Source organism: Hippoglossus stenolepis, chromosome 7 (assembly GCF_022539355.2).
Source record: "Hippoglossus stenolepis isolate QCI-W04-F060 chromosome 7, HSTE1.2, whole genome shotgun sequence".
Classification (NCBI taxonomy): Eukaryota; Metazoa; Chordata; class Actinopteri; order Pleuronectiformes; family Pleuronectidae; genus Hippoglossus; species Hippoglossus stenolepis.
The window spans coordinates 14,599,743-14,620,213 of NC_061489.1; the positions used below are offsets into that span (position 1 = coordinate 14,599,743).

The window sequence follows — 20,471 nt, forward strand, 5'->3', positions numbered from 1 at the left end:
ATCCTAAGTATTGATCATATATCATATCATATAGAAATAGTAAATACAGATTGAAGAAACATTATTAATTCTATAAATTTTTTATTTAGTTTCTTTGGCAGAATGCAAACAAAAGAATAGACCCAAAATATTGTGTTCCATTTTCATCATATCTGATCAAAACTATGCAACTCTATCAATGCATATTTTTGGAAACAAATGAAATACAAATGTCTATATTTGTGACATTGTTTTACATAGTCATAAGCAGTGTGTACAGAGAAAAGAAATAAAATACAGAGGATCATATAAAAGGTAAGAATGAAAATGACAGAATAAGGAAGCAAAACATGTTTAAAACAAGTGACACAAATGCATATTTTTGGTAAATCACATAAAATTTGAAGGTGAATTGATTTGCTTAAAAATGAACAGAGAAGTACTGACAGCATTTTAGAGAGTTGATAGTTTTTCTAAACAGTGATTGTCTTTGCAATTATGGTGTATACAACGCCATCACTCTTTAGAATGTGAATGTGTTAGGGCCAGCCAGTGGCGGACTGCACTCATTTCAAAGTGCGCATTGTTTCTAAGCATTAGGTTACAAGTTAGAGTGATTTTTTTTAAAAAGCGACCTTCCTGTAAATAGGACATCACATTAGTTCAGTCTGTGAATATATGAATGAATTAGTGAGATAACAAATTAATTAATGAATTCATTAAAATATACAAAATTAATTAAACTGAATTAAGCAATGAAAAATAATAAATAAAATTAATGATAAAAAAAAATGAAAATTCAGACTTAAAAAATGTATGATTTGTCATTACCACTCTGTGAATAAACCTCATAATGAATTCAACCAACAAAATAACAGACTGAGTCATTGATAAACTATCTGTTTCCACAGACTAATTTCACCTCACAATGACAGTCACCACCTCAGATTGTCATCCAAACAATATCGGGACAATCTGATGTAGAATTTCAATGTAAAAGCCCTTGAAATATCATATTTTTACTGTTTTGGTTGTGGCAACAGAGAAGGAGATTATTATGGCCCTTTACAAAGATGCCGTCACTGAAAAGATGGCAGAGGGCAGTGAGTTATTGCACCCCCTACATGTTTACTAGTCTGGTATCTGTTACATTGGTTAGCCTCCAAAATTTGAGGTCTGATGCTTCAAGTCCGCCCCTGGCCAGCTCTCTGTTACATAAATATACTTCTACAATGGTTATATAATATCAAAGCTTGAAAATAAAATGATTTCATACAGAAAAACTGGTAACTGTTTGTATTTGTGTTTTGTGTATAAACAGGATTTTCCTTCAAAATAACTATTGTAACTATCTGTTCTGTGCAATAGACCCCTGGATACAAACATACCACACCCGTTCATTAAAAACATTCATTTAATAGAATGTAGTAGGACAAAATGACAAACCCTGTAATAAACTATTGATGGATATTTGGTGACATGGCATATTTTCAATAAATCTGGACTATGTACAAAAACAATATTTATTATTACAATACAAATTAATCTTATTTACAGTTTGAAGGGACTTTAAACAATCTCATGCACTCCTGACTAATTATTGAAAAAAAAGAGAAAATAATTACTGACATTAAGATGATGTGTCTCCAGAGATAAAAAAAAAAGTGAAGTTTAAAGAATTTACCGTTCTAGGAGAATATTTTTGACTGTACATGAGAGTTGAATTGGCTTCATAACCAATCATTTTTTGGGTGAGACAGATAGTTCAAGTCTTGGGAACCTAAAACCGCCTCTTGAAACACTGTCACTGCTGGAAGATGAAGACAATCTTGTCTTTTTAGAGGGTACTGACAGACCTGCACTTCCCTCTGCTCCTGCTTCACTGCCCTCGCCAAGTGACACTTCGTATGACCCCTTAGACTTTGAACCAAACCCTCCAAAGGTGCCAAACTTCAACTTGCTTTTCTTTCCTTTGACCTTGCTTCCTCCCAGGTCTAATGAAATGTCGCCACCCTCAGCATCTAGGTGAACTGAAGGAGAACTGACTGCAAGCCCTCCCTCATCACTCAGAGAAGACGACCGATGCCTTGATTTCTTGAAAAGATCAAGTGAGGCTGACTTGCCTTTAGTTGACACACCAAGTCCAGGATCACCTTCTAGTTTTAATTTCCCACTGGCACTCAATTCTCCCTCAGGTCCCCGAACGTCACCTACACTACTGCCCTTTGCTTTTGATTTGCCAAATAGTTTTGGCATCTTTACCTTTACTTTGCTTTCACTTTGCTTTAGTTCTGGACTGGCAACCTCAACAGACGGAGGCTGTAGATTTATTCCTCCAGTTACTGAAAATTCAGATTTTACATTTCCTCCACCTTCTTGGCCTTTTAGCTGAGGGAGAGCAATACCAAATTTCGGTACCTTGATTTTGGGCAATATTACTGTTCCCTCTGGGTATTGAAGGCCACCAATTGCACTGCCCACCGAAAAATTAGCATCAGAAGTCTTTAATTTCAAATCTGACCCTTCCAACCTAACATCTGGACACTCCATAGAATATCCATCAGAAGCAGCATTCAGTCCCTCAGATAAAGACCCATCGCCTTTTAATTTTGGTGATTTGATATCAAATTCCACATCAGGAAAATGAAGCTTACCAAAAATAGGCTTCTTTACCTTTGTTCCTTTGACATGAATATTTGGTGTGTCTACATCAACGTCTACTGCTGGTGTTGCTATGTCAAAATCAGGTTTCTTTGCCTTTGCTTTCACTTTAGGAAGCTTAAATTTACCCCTTTTCCCCTTTACATTGATGTCAATATCAGGGGCATCCAGACTTGCTTCAGTGTCTGGGAGATTTACATCTGTTCTGGAACCTTTAGCTCCCACACTGAACATGGGTTTCTTAACCATTGATTCTGGACCTTCGACTTCTAGCGATTTCATTCCAAACTTAGGACCCTTGAACTTGGGAAACGTAACACCTGTCTTTCCACCTTCTATTGTCATGGTTGGTGATTTAATATTAGCTTTTGGATCTTTGATATCCCTTTCCATTTTGGGCACTGACACATCCATCTCAGTTATTATTTTAGGCCCTTTGATTCTGGGCATTTGAATTCCACCCTTAAAGCCTTCAACCTCTGGACCTTTAATATCAATAAAAGGGGGTTTAATGTCTCCTTCAATATTTGGAGGTGTCAAATCAATGTCTGGCAGTGTTGGTCCTTTTATGGTTGGTATTTTGAGTTCAGGTCCTTCCAGCTTTGGAAATGAGACATCAACACCACCTTTAGGAGTGGAACCCTTCACATTGAAATCCACACCGGGCATGGAGAGTTTGGGTCCTGAAATATTTGGCATGTTGAATCTGGGCCCTTTAAACTTAGCACTAGGACTCTCAATGTCAACATCTAGTCCTGTGATATCCACTTCAGGTGCTTTAATATCAATGTCTGCTGTTGGAAGGCTGACATCAATTTCTGGGCCTTCAAGTTTAGGAACTTTTCCACCAAATGTTGGCATTGTAAACTTGGGCATTTTAAATCCTCCTTTCTGACCCTCGAAGTCAAAATCTGTTCCTTCAATTTCAACCTTGGGAGCTTTTATGTCACCCTCAATCGTTGGACCAGACACATCAACATTTCCCTTCATGTTGGGCCCCTTCAGACCAATATCCCACTCTGGAAGCTTGGGTCCTGACAGTGATGGCAATTTGATCTTGGTTCCTTTGAATTTTGCATCAGGACCTTCAAATTCTGGCCCTTTCATGTCAACCTCAGGTACATTAAAATCAATATTAGCTTTTGGTAGGTTTACATCAACATCTGGACCCTCCACTTTAGGTCCCCTGAAGCCAAAGGAAGGCATTTTTATATGAGGCATGTCAAATCCACCTTTTGGACCCGAAACATCAACCTTGGGACCTTTAATATTGATCTCTGGAGCATTGATATCAACACCAGGTGCTTTTAAGTCTCCTTCAATCTTTGGAAGTGACATATCACCTTTAAATGTGGGCCCTTTCAGATTGAAGTCCACATCTGGCATACTGATCTTTGGTCCGGAGATGTTTGGCATTTGGAATCTTGGTCCCTTGATCTTGCCACTAGGACTCTCTAGCTCAACCTCTGGTCCTTTGACATTCAATCCGGGAGATTTAATATCAATATCAGCTCCTGGCAAGCTGACATCAACGTCGGGCCCTTCAAGTTTTGGACCTTTCAATCCAAAGCCTGGCAATTTAAATTTGGGCATTTTGAATCCACCTCTGTGCCCCTCAATGTCGACCTCTGGTCCCTCAATGTCAATCTTGGGAGCTTTGATGTCACCTTTAATGTCAACCTCAGGTATGTTTACATCAATATTAGCTTTTGGTAGGTTTACATCAACATCTGGACCCTCCACTTTAGGTCCCCTGAAGCCAAATGAAGGCATTTTTATTTGAGGCATGTCAAATCCACCTTTTGGACCCGAAACATCAACCTTGGGACCTTTAATATTGATCTCTGGAGCATTGATATCAACACCAGGTGCTTTTAAGTCTCCTTCAATCTTTGGAAGTGACATATCACCTTTAAATGTGGGTCCTTTCAGATTGAAGTCCACATCTGGCATACTGATCTTTGGTCCGGAGATGTTTGGCATTTGGAATCTTGGTCCCTTGATCTTGCCACTAGGACTCTCTAGCTCAACCTCTGGTCCTTTGACATTCAATCCGGGAGATTTAATATCAATATCAGCTCCTGGCAAGCTGACATCAACGTCGGGCCCTTCAAGTTTTGGACCTTTCAATCCAAAGCCTGGCAATTTAAATTTGGGCATTTTGAATCCTCCTTTGTGCCCCTCAATGTCGACCTCTGGTCCCTCAATGTCAATCTTGGGAGCTTTGATGTCACCTTTAATGTCAACCTCAGGTATGTTAACATCAATATTAGCTTTTGGAAGGTTTACATCAACATCTGCACCCTCTAATTTCGGGCCTTTAACGTTAAAAGAAGGCATTTTGATTTTCGGCATTCCAAATCCACCCTTGTGCCCTTCAATATCAATCTCTGGAGCTTTGATGTCAACACCAGGTGCTTTCATGTCTCCTTCAATCTTTGGAAGTGAAACATCAACACCACCTTTAGGGGTGGAACCTTTCAGATTGAAATCCATACCGGGCATGGAGAGTTTGGGTCCTGAAATATTTGGCATGTTGAATCTGGGCCCTTTAAACTTACCACTAGGACTCTCAATGTCAACATTTAGTCCTGTGATATCCACTTCAGGTGCTTTAATATCAATGTCTGCTGTTGGAAGGCTGACATCAACTTCAGGTCCTTCAAGTTTTGGACCTTTCACTCCAAAGCCTGGCATTTTAAATTTAGGCATTTTGAATCCTCCTTTGGGCCCCTCAATGTCAATTTCTGGCCCTGTAATGTCAACCTTAGGTACGTTAACATCAATATTAGCTTTTGGAAGGTTTACATCAACATCTGGACCCTCCAATTTATGGCCCTTGAAGCCAAAGGAAGGCATTTTTATATGAGGCATGTCAAATCCACCTTTTGGACCTTTAACATCCACCTGGGGACCTTGAATATTAAAGTCTGGAGCATTGATATCAACACCAGGTGCTTTTATGTCTCCTTCCAACTTTGGAAGTGACATATCTCCTTTAAATGAGGGCCCTTTCAGATTGAAGTCCACATCTGGCATACTGATCTTTGGTCCGGTGATGGATGGCATTTGGAATCTTGGTCCCTTGATCTTGCCACTAGGACTCTCTAGCTCAACCTCTGGTCCTTTGACATTCAATCCGGGAGATTTAATATCAATATCAGCTCCTGGCAAGCTGACATCAACATCAGGCCCTTCAAGTTTTGGACCTTTCCCTCCAAAGCCTGGCATTTTAAATTTAGGCATTTTGAATCCTCCTTTGTGCCCCTCAATGTCAACATCTGGTCCTTCAATGTCAATCTTGGGAGCTCTGATGTCACCTTCAATCTTTGGAACAGACACGTCAACATCTCCCTTAATGTTGGGCCCCTTTAGACTAAGATCCCACTCTGGAAGCTTGGGTCCTGTCAGTGATGGCATTTTAATCTTGGGTCTTTTGAATTTTGCATCAGGACCTTCAATGTCAATTTCTGGCCCTGTAATGTCAACCTTAGGTACGTTAACATCAATATTAGCTTTTGGAAGGTTTACATCAACATCTGGACCCTCCAATTTAGGGCCCTTGAAGCCAAAGGAAGGCATTTTTATATGAGGCATGTCAAATCCACCTTTTGGACCTTTAACATCCACCTGGGGACCTTGAATATTAAAGTCTGGAGCATTGATATCAACACCAGGTGCTTTTATGTCTCCTTCCAACTTTGGAAGTGACATATCTCCTTTAAATGAGGGCCCTTTCAGATTGAAGTCCACATCTGGCATACTGATCTTTGGTCCGGTGATGGATGGCATTTGGAATCTTGGTCCCTTGATCTTGCCACTAGGACTCTCTAGGTCAACCTCTGGTCCTTTGATATCAAATCCGGGGGCTTTAATATCAATATCAGTTCCTGGCAAGCTGACATCAACATCAGGCCCTTCAAGTTTTGGACCTTTCCCTCCAAAGCCTGGCATTTTAAATTTAGGCATTTTGAATCCTCCTTTGTGCCCCTCAATGTCAACATCTGGTCCTTCAATGTCAATCTTGGGAGCTCTGATGTCACCTTCAATCTTTGGAACAGACACGTCAACATCTCCCTTAATGTTGGGCCCCTTTAGACTAAGATCCCACTCTGGAAGCTTGGGTCCTGTCAGTGATGGCATTTTAATCTTGGGTCTTTTGAATTTTGCATCAGGACCTTCAATGTCAATTTCTGGCCCTGTAATGTCAACCTTAGGTACGTTAACATCAATATTAGCTTTTGGAAGGTTTACATCAACATCTGGACCCTCCAATTTAGGGCCCTTGAAGCCAAAGGAAGGCATTTTTATATGAGGCATGTCAAATCCACCTTTTGGACCTTTAACATCCACCTGGGGACCTTGAATATTAAAGTCTGGAGCATTGATATCAACATCAGGTACTTTTATGTCTCCTTCCAACTTTGGAAGTGACATATCTCCTTTAAATGAGGGCCCTTTCAGATTGAAGTCCACATCTGGCATACTGATCTTTGGTCCGGTGATGGATGGCATTTGGAATCTTGGTCCCTTGATCTTGCCACTAGGACTCTCTAGGTCAACCTCTGGTCCTTTGATATCAAATCCGGGGGCTTTAATATCAATATCAGTTCCTGGCAAGCTGACATCAACATCAGGCCCTTCAAGTTTTGGACCTTTCCCTCCAAAGCCTGGCATTTTAAATTTAGGCATTTTGAATCCTCCTTTGTGCCCCTCAATGTCAACATCTGGTCCTTCAATGTCAATCTTGGGAGCTCTGATGTCACCTTCAATCTTTGGAACAGACACGTCAACATCTCCCTTCATTTTGGGCCCCTTTAGACTAAGATCCCACTCTGGAAGCTTGGGTCCTGTCAGTGATGGCATTTTAATCTTGGGTCTTTTGAATTTTGCATCAGGACCTTCAATGTCAATTTCTGGTCCTGTAATGTCAACCTTAGGTACGTTAACATCAATATTAGCTTTTGGAAGGTTTACATCAACATCTGGACCCTCCAATTTAGGGCCCTTGAAGCCAAAGGAAGGCATTTTTATATGAGGCATGTCAAATCCACCTTTTGGACCTTTAACATCCACCTGGGGACCTTGAATATTAAAGTCTGGAGCATTGATATCAACACCAGGTGCTTTTATGTCTCCTTCCAACTTTGGAAGTGACATATCTCCTTTAAATGAGGGCCCTTTCAGATTGAAGTCCACATCTGGCATACTGATCTTTGGTCCGGTGATGGTTGGCATTTGGAATCTTGGTCCCTTGATCTTGCCACTAGGACTCTCTAGGTCAACCTCTGGTCCTTTTATATCAAATCCGGGGGCTTTAATATCAATATCAGTTCCTGGCAAGCTGACATCAACTTCGGGCCCTTCAAGTTTTGGACCTTTCACTCCAAAGCCTGGCATTTTAAATTTAGGCATTTTGAATCCTCCTTTGTGGCCGTCAATGTCAACTTCTGGTCCTTCAATGTCAACCTTGGGAGTTTTGATATCACCTTCGATGTTTGGAATAGACATATCAACACCTCCCTTCATTTTGGGCCCCTTCAGACTAAGATCCCACTCTGGAAGCTTGGGTCCTGTCAGTGATGGCATTTTAATCTTGGGTCTTTTGAATTTTGCATCAGGACCTTCAATGTCAATTTCTGGCCCTGTAATGTCAACCTTAGGTACGTTAACATCAATATTAGCTTTTGGAAGGTTTACATCAACATCTGGACCCTCCAATTTGGGGCCCTTGAAGCCAAAGGAAGGCATTTTTATATGAGGCATGTCAAATCCACCTTTTGGACCTTTAACATCCACCTGGGGACCTTGAATATTAAAGTCTGGAGCATTGATATCAACACCAGGTGCTTTTATGTCTCCTTCCAACTTTGGAAGTGACATATCTCCTTTAAATGAAGGCCCTTTCAAATTGAAATCCACATCTGGCATACTGATCTTTGGTCCAGTGATGGTTGGCATTTTGAATTTAGTTCCCTTGATCTTGCCACTAGGACTCTCTAGGTCAACCTCTGGTCCTTTGATATCCAATCCAGGGGCTTTAATATCAATATCAGTTCCTGGCAAGCTGACATCAACTTCAGGCCCTTCAAGTTTTGGACTCTTCCCACCAAAGGATGGCATTTTAAATTTCGGCATTTTGAATCCTCCTCTGGGCCCGTCAATGTCAACTTCTGGTCCTTCAATGTCAACCTTAGGTACGTTAACATCAATATTAGCTTTTGGAAGGTTTACATCAACGTCTGGACCCTCCAATTTAGGGCTCTTGAAGCCAAAGGAAGGCATTTTTATATGAGGCATGTCAAATCCACCTTTTGGACCTTTAACATCAACCTGGGGACCTTGAATATTAAAGTCTGGAGCATTGATATCAACACCAGGTGCTTTTATGTCTCCTTCCAACTTTGGAAGTGACATATCTCCTTTAAATGAAGGCCCTTTCAGATTGAAGTCCACATCTGGCATACTGATCTTTGGTCCGGTCATGGTTGGCATTTTGAATTTTGATCCCTTGATCTTGCCACTAGGACTCTCTAGGTCAACCTCTGGTCCTTTGACATCCAATCCGGGAGCTTTAATATCAATATCAGTTCCTGGCAATCTGACATCAACATCAGGCCCTTCAAGTTTTGGACTTTTCCCTCCAAAGTTTGGCATTTTAAATTTCGGCATTTTGAATCCTCCTTTGTGCCCTGCAATGTCAACTTCTGGTCCTTCAATGTCGACCTTGGGAGTTTTGATATCACCTTCAATCTTTGGAATAGACAAATCAACACCTCCCTTCATTTTGGGCCCCTTTAGACTAAGGTCCCAGTCTGGACGCTTGGGTCCTGACAGTGATGGCATTTTAATCTTGGGTCTTTTGAATTTTGCATCAGGACCTTCAATGTCAATTTCTGGCCCTTTAATGTCAACCTTAGGTACGTTAACATCAATATTAGCTTTTGGAAGGTTTACATCAACGTCTGGACCCTCCAATTTAGGGCTCTTGAAGCCAAAGGAAGGCATTTTTATATGAGGCATGTCAAATCCACCTTTTGGACCTTTAACATCAACCTGGGGACCTTGAATATTAATGTCTGGAGCATTGATATCAACACCAGGTGCTTTTATGTCTCCGTCAAACTTTGGAAGTGACATATCCCCTTTAAATGAAGGCCCTTTCAGATTGAAGTCAACATCTGGCATACTGATCTTTGGTCCGGTGATGGTTGGCATTTTGAATTTAGTTCCCTTGATCTTGCCACTAGGACTCTCTAGGTCAACCTCTGGTCCTTTGATATCCAATCCAGGGGCTTTAATATCAATATCAGTTCCTGGCAAGCTGACATCAACATCAGGCCCTTCAAGTTTTGGACCTTTCCCTCCAAAGCCTGGCATTTTAAATTTAGGCATTTTGAATCCTCCTTTGTGCCCCTCAATGTCAACATCTGGTCCTTCAATGTCAATCTTGGGAGCTCTGATGTCACCTTCAATCTTTGGAACAGACACGTCAACATCTCCCTTAATTTTGGGCCCCTTTAGACTAAGATCCCACTCTGGAAGCTTGGGTCCTGTCAGTGATGGCATTTTAATCTTGGGTCTTTTGAATTTTGCATCAGGACCTTCAATGTCAATTTCTGGCCCTGTAATGTCAACCTTAGGTACGTTCACATCAATATTAGCTTTTGGAAGGTTTACATCAACATCTGGACCCTCCAATTTAGGGCCCTTGAAGCCAAAGGAAGGCATCTTTATATGAGGCATGTCAAATCCACCTTTTGGACCTTTAACATCCACATGGGGACCTTGAATATTAAAGTCTGGAGCATTGATATCAACACCAGGTGCTTTTATGTCTCCTTCCAACTTTGGAAGTGACATATCTCCTTTAAATGAGGGCCCTTTCAGATTGAAGTCCACATCTGGCATACCGATCTTTGGTCCGGTGATGGTTGGCATTTGGAATCTTGGTCCCTTGATCTTGCCACTTGGACTCTCTAGGTCAACCTCTGGTCCTTTGATATCAAATCCGGGGGCTTTAATATCAATATCAGTTCCTGGCAAGCTGACATCAACATCAGGCCCTTCAAGTTTTGGACCTTTCCCTCCAAAGCCTGGCATTTTAAATTTAGGCATTTTGAATCCTCCTTTGTGCCCCTCAAAGTCAACTTCTGGCCCTTCAATGTCGACCTTGGGAGTTTTGATATCACCTTCGATGTTTGGAATGGACACATCAACACCTCCCTTCATTTTGGGCCCCTTCAGACTAAGATCCCAATCTGGAAGATTGGGTCCTGTCAGTGATGGCATTTTAATCTTGGTTCCTTTGATTTTTGCATCAGGACCTTCAATGTCAATTTCTGGCCCTTTAATGTCAACCTTAGGTAAGTTAACATCAATATTAGCTTTTGGAAAGTTTACATCAACGTCTGGACCCTCCAATTTAGGGCCCCTGAAGCCAAAGGAAGGCATTTTTATATGAGGCATGTCAAATCCACCTTTTGGACCTTTAACATCCACCTGGGGACCTTGAATATTAAAGTCTGGAGCATTGATATCAACACCAGGTGCTTTTATGTCTCCTTCCAACTTCGGAAGTGACATATCTCCTTTAAATGAAGGCCCTTTCAGATTGAAGTCCACATCTGGCATACTGATCTTTGGTCCGGTGATGGTTGGCATTTTGAATTTTGTTCCCTTGATCTTGCCACTAGGACTCTCTAGGTCAACCTCTGGTCCTTTGATATCCAATCCGGGGGCTTTAATATCAATATCAGTTCCTGGCAAGCTGACATCAACATCAGGCCCTTCAAGTTTTGGACCTTTCCCTCCAAAGCCTGGCATTTTAAATTTAGGCATTTTGAATCCTCCTTTGGGCCCCTCAATGTCAACTTCTGGCCCTTCAATGTCAAACTTGGGAGTTTTGATATCACCTTCGATGTTTGGAATAGACATATCAACACCTCCCTTCATTTTGGGCCCCTTCAGACTAAGATCCCACTCTGGAAGCTTGGGTCCTGTCAGTGATGGCATTTTAATCTTGGTTCCTTTGATTTTTGCATCAGGACCTTCAATGTCAATTTCTGGCCCTTTAATGTCAACCTTAGGTACGTTAACATCAATATTAGCTTTTGGAAAGTTTACATCAACGTCTGGACCTTCCAATTTAGGGCCCCTGAAGCCAAAGGAAGGCATTTTTATATGAGGCATGTCAAATCCACCTTTTGGACCTTTAACATCAACCTGGGGACATTGAACATTAATGTCTGGAGCATTGATATCAACACCAGGTGCTTTTATGTCTCCTTCAAACTTCGGAAGTGACATATCTCCTTTCAATGAAGGCCCTTTCAGATTGAAGTCCACATCTGGCATACTGATCTTTGGTCCGGTGATGGTTGGCATTTTGAATTTTGTTCCCTTGATCTTGCCACTAGGACTCTCTAGGTCAACCTCTGGTCCTTTGATATCCAATCCAGGGGCTTTTATATCAATATCAGTTCCTGGCAAGCTGACATCAACATCAGGCCCTTCAAGTTTTGGACCTTTCCCTCCAAAGCCTGGCATTTTAAATTTAGGCATTTTGAATCCTCCTTTGTGCCCCTCAATGTCAACATCTGGTCCTTCAATGTCAATCTTGGGAGCTCTGATGTCACCTTCAATCTTTGGAACAGACACGTCAACATCTCCCTTAATTTTGGGCCCCTTTAGACTAAGATCCCACTCTGGAAGCTTGGGTCCTGTCAGTGATGGCATTTTAATCTTGGGTCTTTTGAATTTTGCATCAGGACCTTCAATGTCAACTTCTGGCCCTGTAATGTCAACCTTAGGTACGTTAACATCAATATTAGCTTTTGGAAGGTTTACATCAACATCTGGACCCTCCAATTTAGGGCCCTTGAAGCCAAAGGAAGGCATTTTTATATGAGGCATGTCAAATCCACCTTTTGGACCTTTAACATCCACCTGGGGACCTTGAATATTAAAGTCTGGAGCATTGATATCAACACCAGGTGCTTTTATGTCTCCTTCCAACTTTGGAAGTGACATATCTCCTTTAAATGAGGGCCCTTTCAGATTGAAGTCCACATCTGGCATACTAATCTTTGGTCCGGTGATGGTTGGCATTTGGAATCTTGGTCCCTTGATCTTGCCACTAGGACTCTCTAGGTCAACCTCTGGTCCTTTGATATCAAATCCGGGGGCTTTAATATCAATATCAGTTCCTGGCAAGCTGACATCAACATCAGGCCCTTCAAGTTTTGGACCTTTCCCTCCAAAGCCTGGCATTTTAAATTTAGGCATTTTGAATCCTCCTTTGTGCCCCTCAATGTCAACATCTGGTCCTTCAATGTCAATCTTCGGAGCTCTGATGTCACCTTCAATCTTTGGAACAGACACGTCAACATCTCCCTTAATTTTGGGCCCCTTTAGACTAAGATCCCACTCTGGAAGCTTGGGTCCTGTCAGTGATGGCATTTTAATCTTGGGTCTTTTGAATTTTGCATCAGGACCTTCAATGTCAACTTCTGGCCCTGTAATGTCAACCTTAGGTACGTTAACATCAATATTAGCTTTTGGAAGGTTTACATCAACATCTGGACCCTCCAATTTGGGGCCCTTGAAGCCAAAGGAAGGCATTTTTATATGAGGCATGTCAAATCCACCTTTTGGACCTTTAACATCCACCTGGGGACCTTGAATATTAAAGTCTGGAGCATTGATATCAACACCAGGTGCTTTTATGTCTCCTTCCAACTTTGGAAGTGACATATCTCCTTTAAATGAGGGCCCTTTCAGATTGAAGTCCACATCTGGCATACTGATCTTTGGTCCGGTGATGGTTGGCATTTGGAATCTTGGTCCCTTGATCTTGCCACTAGGACTCTCTAGGTCAACCTCTGGTCCTTTGATATCAAATCCGGGGGCTTTAATATCAATATCAGTTCCTGGCAAGCTGACATCAACATCAGGCCCTTCAAGTTTTGGACCTTTCCCTCCAAAGCCTGGCATTTTAAATTTAGGCATTTTGAATCCTCCTTTGTGCCCCTCAATGTCAACATCTGGTCCTTCAATGTCAATCTTCGGAGCTCTGATGTCACCTTCAATCTTTGGAACAGACACGTCAACATCTCCCTTAATTTTGGGCCCCTTTAGACTAAGATCCCACTCTGGAAGCTTGGGTCCTGTCAGTGATGGCATTTTAATCTTGGGTCTTTTGAATTTTGCATCAGGACCTTCAATGTCAACTTCTGGCCCTGTAATGTCAACCTTAGGTACGTTAACATCAATATTAGCTTTTGGAAGGTTTACATCAACATCTGGACCCTCCAATTTAGGGCCCTTGAAGCCAAAGGAAGGCATTTTTATATGAGGCATGTCAAATCCACCTTTTGGACCTTTAACATCCACCTGGGGACCTTGAATATTAAAGTCTGGAGCATTGATATCAACACCAGGTGCTTTTATGTCTCCTTCCAACTTTGGAAGTGACATATCTCCTTTAAATGAGGGCCCTTTCAGATTGAAGTCCACATCTGGCATACTGATCTTTGGTCCGGTGATGGTTGGCATTTGGAATCTTGGTCCCTTGATCTTGCCACTAGGACTCTCTAGGTCAACCTCTGGTCCTTTGATATCAAATCCGGGGGCTTTAATATCAATATCAGTTCCTGGCAAGCTGACATCAACATCAGGCCCTTCAAGTTTTGGACCTTTCCCTCCAAAGCCTGGCATTTTAAATTTAGGCATTTTGAATCCTCCTTTGTGCCCCTCAATGTCAACATCTGGTCCTTCAATGTCAATCTTGGGAGCTCTGATGTCACCTTCAATCTTTGGAACAGACACGTCAACATCTCCCTTAATGTTGGGCCCCTTTAGACTAAGATCCCAGTCTGGAAGCTTGGGTCCTGTCAGTGATGGCATTTTAATCTTGGGTCTTTTGAATTTTGCATCAGGACCTTCAATGTCAATTTCTGGCCCTGTAATGTCAACCTTAGGTACGTTAACATCAATATTAGCTTTTGGAAGGTTTACATCAACATCTGGACCCTCCAATTTAGGGCCCTTGAAGCCAAAGGAAGGCATTTTTATATGAGGCATGTCAAATCCACCTTTTGGACCTTTAACATCCACCTGGGGACCTTGAATATTAAAGTCTGGAGCATTGATATCAACACCGGGTGCTTTTATGTCTCCTTCCAACTTTGGAAGTGACATATCTCCTTTAAATGAAGGCCCTTTCAGATTGAAGTCCACATCTGGCATACTGATCTTTGGTCCGGTGATGGTTGGCATTTGGAATCTTGGTCCCTTGATCTTGCCACTAGGACTCTCTAGGTCAACCTCTGGTCCTTTGATATCCAATCCAGGGGCTTTAATATCAATATCAGTTCCTGGCAAGCTGACATCAACATCAGGCCCTTCAAGTTTTGGACCTTTCCCTCCAAAGCCTGGCATTTTAAATTTAGGCATTTTGAATCCTCCTCTGTGCCCCTCAATGTCAATTTCTGGTCCTCCAATGTCAACTTTGGGAGTTTTGATGTCACCTTTAATGTCAACCTCAGGTATGTTAACATCAATATTAGCTTTTGGAAGGTTAACATCAACATCTGTTATTCCTTCAATCTTTGGAAGTGCAACATCAACACCACCTTTAGGAGTGGAACCTCTCAGATTGAAATCCACACCGGGCATGGAGAGTTTGGGTCCTGCAATACTTGGCATGTTGAATCTGGGCCCTTTGAGTTTTGCATCAGGACCTTCAATGTCAATTTCTGGCCCTTTAATGTCAACCTTAGGTACTTTAACATCAATATTAGCTTTTGGAAGGTTTACATCAACATCTGGACCCTCCAATTTAGGACCCTTCAGGCCAAAGGAAGGCATTTGTATTTGAGGCATGTCAAATCCACCTTTTGGTCCGGAAATACTTGGCAGGTTGAATTTGGCCCCTTTGACCTTACCACCAGGTCCCTCAATGTCAACATCTGGTGCTGTGATATCCACTTTAGGTGCTTTAATATCAATGTCTCCTGTTGGAAGGCTGACATCAACTTCAGGCCCTTCAACATTTGGGCCTTTAACTCCAAAGGTTGGCAATTTAAATTTGGGCATTTTGAATCCTCCTTTGGGACCCTCAATGTCAACCTCTGGTCCCTCAATGTCAATCTTGGGAACTTTGATGTCACCTTTAATGTCAACCTCAGGTATGTTAACATCAATATTAGCTTTTGGAAGGTTTACATCAACATCTGCACCCTCTAATTTTGGGCCTTTAACGTTAAAAGAAGGCATTTTGATTTTTGGCATTCCAAATCCACCCTTGTGCCCTTCAATATCAATCTCTGGACCTCTGATATCAACACCAGGTGCTTTTATGTCTCCTTCAATCTTTGGAAGTGAAACATCAACACCACCTTTAGGAGTGGAACCTTTCAGATTGAAATCCACACCGGGCATGGAGAGTTTTGGTCCTGAAATACTTGGCATGTTGAATCTGGGCCCTTTAATTCTACCACTAGGACTCTCAATGTCAACATCTAGTCCTGTGATATCCACTTCAGGTGCTTTAATATCAATGTCTGCTGTTGGAAGGCTGACATCAACTTCAGGCCCTTCAATATTTGGGCCTTTAACTCCAAAGGATGGCAATTGAAATTTGGGCATTCTGAATCCTCCTTTGTGCCCCTCAATGTCAACATCTGGTCCTTCAATGTCAATCTTGGGAGCTTTGATGTCACCCTTAATGTCAACCTCAGGTATGTTAACATCAATACTGGCTTTTGGAAGGTTTACATCTGTTCCCTCTAATTGTGGGCCTTTAACATTAAAAGACGGCATTTTGATTTTTGGCATTTCAAATCCACCCTTGGGCCCTTCAATATCAATCTCTGGAGCTTTGATATCAACACAAGTTGTTTTTATTTCACTTTCAATCTTTGGAATTGACATTTCCATATCACCTTTAAATCTGGGGTCTTTCAGATTGAAATCCACATCTGGTACATTGCCCTTTGGTCCTGAGATGGTTGGCATTTTAAGTTTTGGTACCTTGATTTTACCACTAGAACTCTCAATGTCAACATCTGGTCCTTCAATTCCAACAGATGGTGTTACAATATCAGTGCCAGCATTTGAAAGATTAATGTCAACTTCTGGCATTTCAGCCCTTGGGCCTTTGAAACCGAATTTTGGCAGCTTGAATTTTTGACCTTTAGTTTTCAATCCCAGGTCAACATCAAGACCTTCAGAGCTTCCATTCTTTTCATTGATGCTGATGTCCCCTTGTACCATTTTCACATCAGTCTCTGGGGCTTTTACCTTTGGTCCCTTAAATCCAAACTTTGGCATTTTAAATTTGGTTTTCTTTGTCCCAATCTCTGGAACATCAACTGTTACATCAGGCCCCCTGAGTTCAGCTTTTGGCATTTGAACATCCCCTTTTAAATCACCCTTGAACTTGGGCCCCATCAGATTGGTATCGACATCTGGCAATGACATTTTTGGTTCAGATATTGTTGGTAACTTAAATTTTGGCCCAGTAACTTCTACTGCTGGAGATTCAAAATCCAGATTAGGCCCTTTGATCTCAATTTCAGGTGTTTTGATATCTCCCTCAATTTTTGGAACTGACACATCCACATTAACTTTATGTTTGGGAGCTTTTGGTTTTAAGTCGACATTTGGAATGTTTATCTTTGGTCCTGAAACTCCTGGCATGTTGAGTTCGGGACCTTTGATTTTTCCACTCGGACTTTCCATGTCAATTTCCGGTCCTTTGACATCCAGCTCGGGGGATTTAATACCAAATGTTGGCATTTTGATTTTCGGCATTTCAAATACACCCTTGGGTCCTCCAATATCAATCTCTGGACCTTTGATGTCAACATCAGGTGTTTTGATGTCTCCTTCAATCTTTGGAATTGACACATCCACGGCACCTCTGAGCGTGGGCCCTTTCAGATTGACATCTGGCATGGAGATTTTTGGTCCTGAGATGTTTGGTATCTTGAATGTAGGTCCCTTTATCTTACCACTAGAACTCGCTAAGTCAACCTCTGGTCCTTTGATATCCAATTTGGGGGCTTTAATGTCAACATCTGCTTCTGGGAGGTTAACAACAACTTTAGGGGCTCTTATGTCTCCTTCAGTTTTTGGACCTTTTATTTTGAAATCCACATCTGGCATTGTCGGCATATTCAATTTAGGTCCTTTGAGTTTTGGTCCTTCAATATCTACCTCTGGTAATTTTATGTCAATGTCAGAACCTGGAACATCAACTTTCGCTTTTGGAAGGGAAAGATCAACGTCTTTGCCCTTTATGTTGAGTGACGGCATTTTAAATGATGGCATTTTGAATCCACCTTTTTTGCCCTCAATGTCAAATCCTTTTCCTTCGATGTCCACCTCAGAAGCTGTTATGCCTCCTTCAATCTTTGGAAGTGAAGCATCCACATTTCCCTCAACTTTAGGACCTTTTAGTTTGAAGTCAAGATTTGGGATCTTTGGACCTTTTACAGGGACTTCCATGTCAATCTGTGGAGCTTTCATGTCAACATCAGGTACTTTCCCATCAATTGCAGCTTTGGGAAGATTTACATCAACATCTGGACTGTCCAATTTTAGACCTTCAATGTTAAAAGAGGGCATCTTGATTTTCGAGATTTCAAATCCACCCTTAGGCGCTTCAATATCAACCCCTGGAGTTTTGATAACAACATCAGGTGTTCTGATGTCTCCTATCTTTGGACCTGACACATCCAAATCACTTTTGAGTTTTGTACCTTTGAGTTTTGGTCCTTCAATATCTACCTTTGGTGATTTGATGGACGGAATAATAACTTTAAGTCCCTTGATTTTTGCATCAGGGCCTTGAATATCAACCTCTGGACCTTTGATGTTAATCCCAGGTTTATTTATGTCTCCCTCTATCTCACTAGCTGATACATCCACATCACCTTTGAGTTTCAAACCTTTGCCACTTAAATCCACTTCTGGCACGGAAACATTCAGTCCCGACAACACATTGAATTTTGATCCTGTCATACTACCACTAGGGCTCTTAATGTTAACATCTCTTGCTTTAATGTTAATTTCAGGAGCTTTCATAATATTGTCCGCTTTTGGAAGGTGAACATCAACTTCTGGCCCCTCAACCCTTGGAACTTTAATTCCAAATGATGGTGTTTCAATTTCAGGCGTTTTAGGTCCCTCTTGACTCTTTGTGTTAACAATTGAACCTCCGAAATCCACTTGAGGTGCTTTTATTTTTCCTTCAATCTTTGGCTTTTTCATATCCAAAACTCCTTCAGCTCGTGGACATTCAAGTGTGATATCCACAGCTGGCTTCTTTGTTCCTTTAATGGATGGTATGTTAATGTTTGGTCCTTCCAGTTTTGCATCAATTACTGGAGGTTTAACATCAATCTCATGAGTTTTTACAATCTTTTTACCTACTTTCATTTTTGGTACAGACACATCACCTTGAAATGTTGTATCTTTCAGGCCATTGGGTCCAGCTTCATGTCCCTCAATGTTAATATCCAATTTTGGGATATTAATGTTTGCATCTGACCGTTCCATATCAACTTTGTCCCCTTTAATGCCAACCACGGTTGTTTTGACATCAATTTCTGGTTTGGTTCCTTTGATTTTTAAATCAATGCTTTCAACACCAGCTGTTGGTGCTTTAATAGCAAACCCATGACCACCAAATGATGGTATCTTTATCTGAGGCATTTTGAAATCCCCTTCATTTCCCTCAATATTTACATCTGGACCTTTAAAGTCTACTATCGATGCCTTCATTTCTCCCTCAGTCTTTGGCACACCACTTACATCCACACCTGCCATTGAAATTTTGGCAGGCCTTAAGGAATATCCCGAGGTAACATTGCCAATTGTTATTGCTGATCCTCCTATTCTGCCACCTCTCAACTCAGTATCAATATCAATGGAACCACCACTATGTCTGACATTCGCAATTTCAATACTACCTGATCCCTTTGCTTGTGGGGGACTGATGTCAATTTCAGATACCCTAACCTTTGTTCTCTCACCTAAACTGGTGTCAAGGATTCCCTCCTGTGTTTTATCCATGGATGTAGTCAAAATCTGCATTCCTTTTCCTGGTACAGCGAGACTAATTGATCCTCCATTCTCGTCTGCAGAGATTACCTCTGCACCTCCTATCCCTCCTATTGTAACATGCTTACTCCCAGTGTTTGTGCTGTCTCTTAGTGTCATGCCTGCTTCAGACAACTGGGTGCTTCCATCTCCTTGCTCTCCACCTCCTCTTGAGACCTCAAAACCTGCCTGGCTACCACCGGTTATTCCAAAGTTTGGTCCTTTAAATCTGAGACCTGCACTTCTTTCTTTTTCTATCTCTCTTGTATTTGTTGTGGTCTTAACACCCCCACTGCCCCACCGTGTCTCTGTGGAGCTAACATGTGGCCCAGTGTAAGAGACATTGCCTGACTCAAAAACTCCCTCCTCTGTTCCCTCTTTACCTGAAGGGCTGCCATGTGAGATTCTGAAACGAGGAGAGCCATCTGCAGAGTCGTGCCTTGGCCCCTTGAACTCTGGGCTTGAAACTTCAAGTTGCTCACTTATGCCACTCGGCATATCCACTGTGTAGGTAGTAATGCGGCGGGTGATGGTAGTAATTGTGCTGCCATCACTGCTTGTGCTGCTGTGCCGCTCTGTACGAACATCTACTCCTTCTGCAAGGTCCTCCGACTTCAGCCTTGGTTTGATTTTCTTTGTGTATATTCTCTTATAGTCCTCATCATCACCACTCTGTAAAACACAAGAAGACATTCAGCATTGAATGCATTTTGTTTCAATAG

The 20,471-nt window shown here is 41.7% G+C and overlaps 1 protein-coding gene across 3 annotated transcripts in view; it reads right to left on the reverse strand.

The window, feature by feature from the left end:
- Positions 1–64: 64 nt before the first annotated feature.
- ahnak (AHNAK nucleoprotein) overlaps positions 65–20,471 on the reverse strand; it is a 32,068-nt gene continuing 11,661 nt past the window's right edge. For 2 of the 3 annotated variants that reach the window (XM_035160552.2, XM_047340480.1), the window contains exon 6: positions 65–20,421. In XM_035160552.2, the coding sequence (XP_035016443.2) occupies positions 1,720–20,421 (18,702 nt within the window). In that variant the 3' untranslated portion in view covers positions 65–1,719. The remainder of the gene's footprint in view (positions 20,422–20,471) is intronic. The other variant, XM_047340481.1, reaches the window with a different exon arrangement.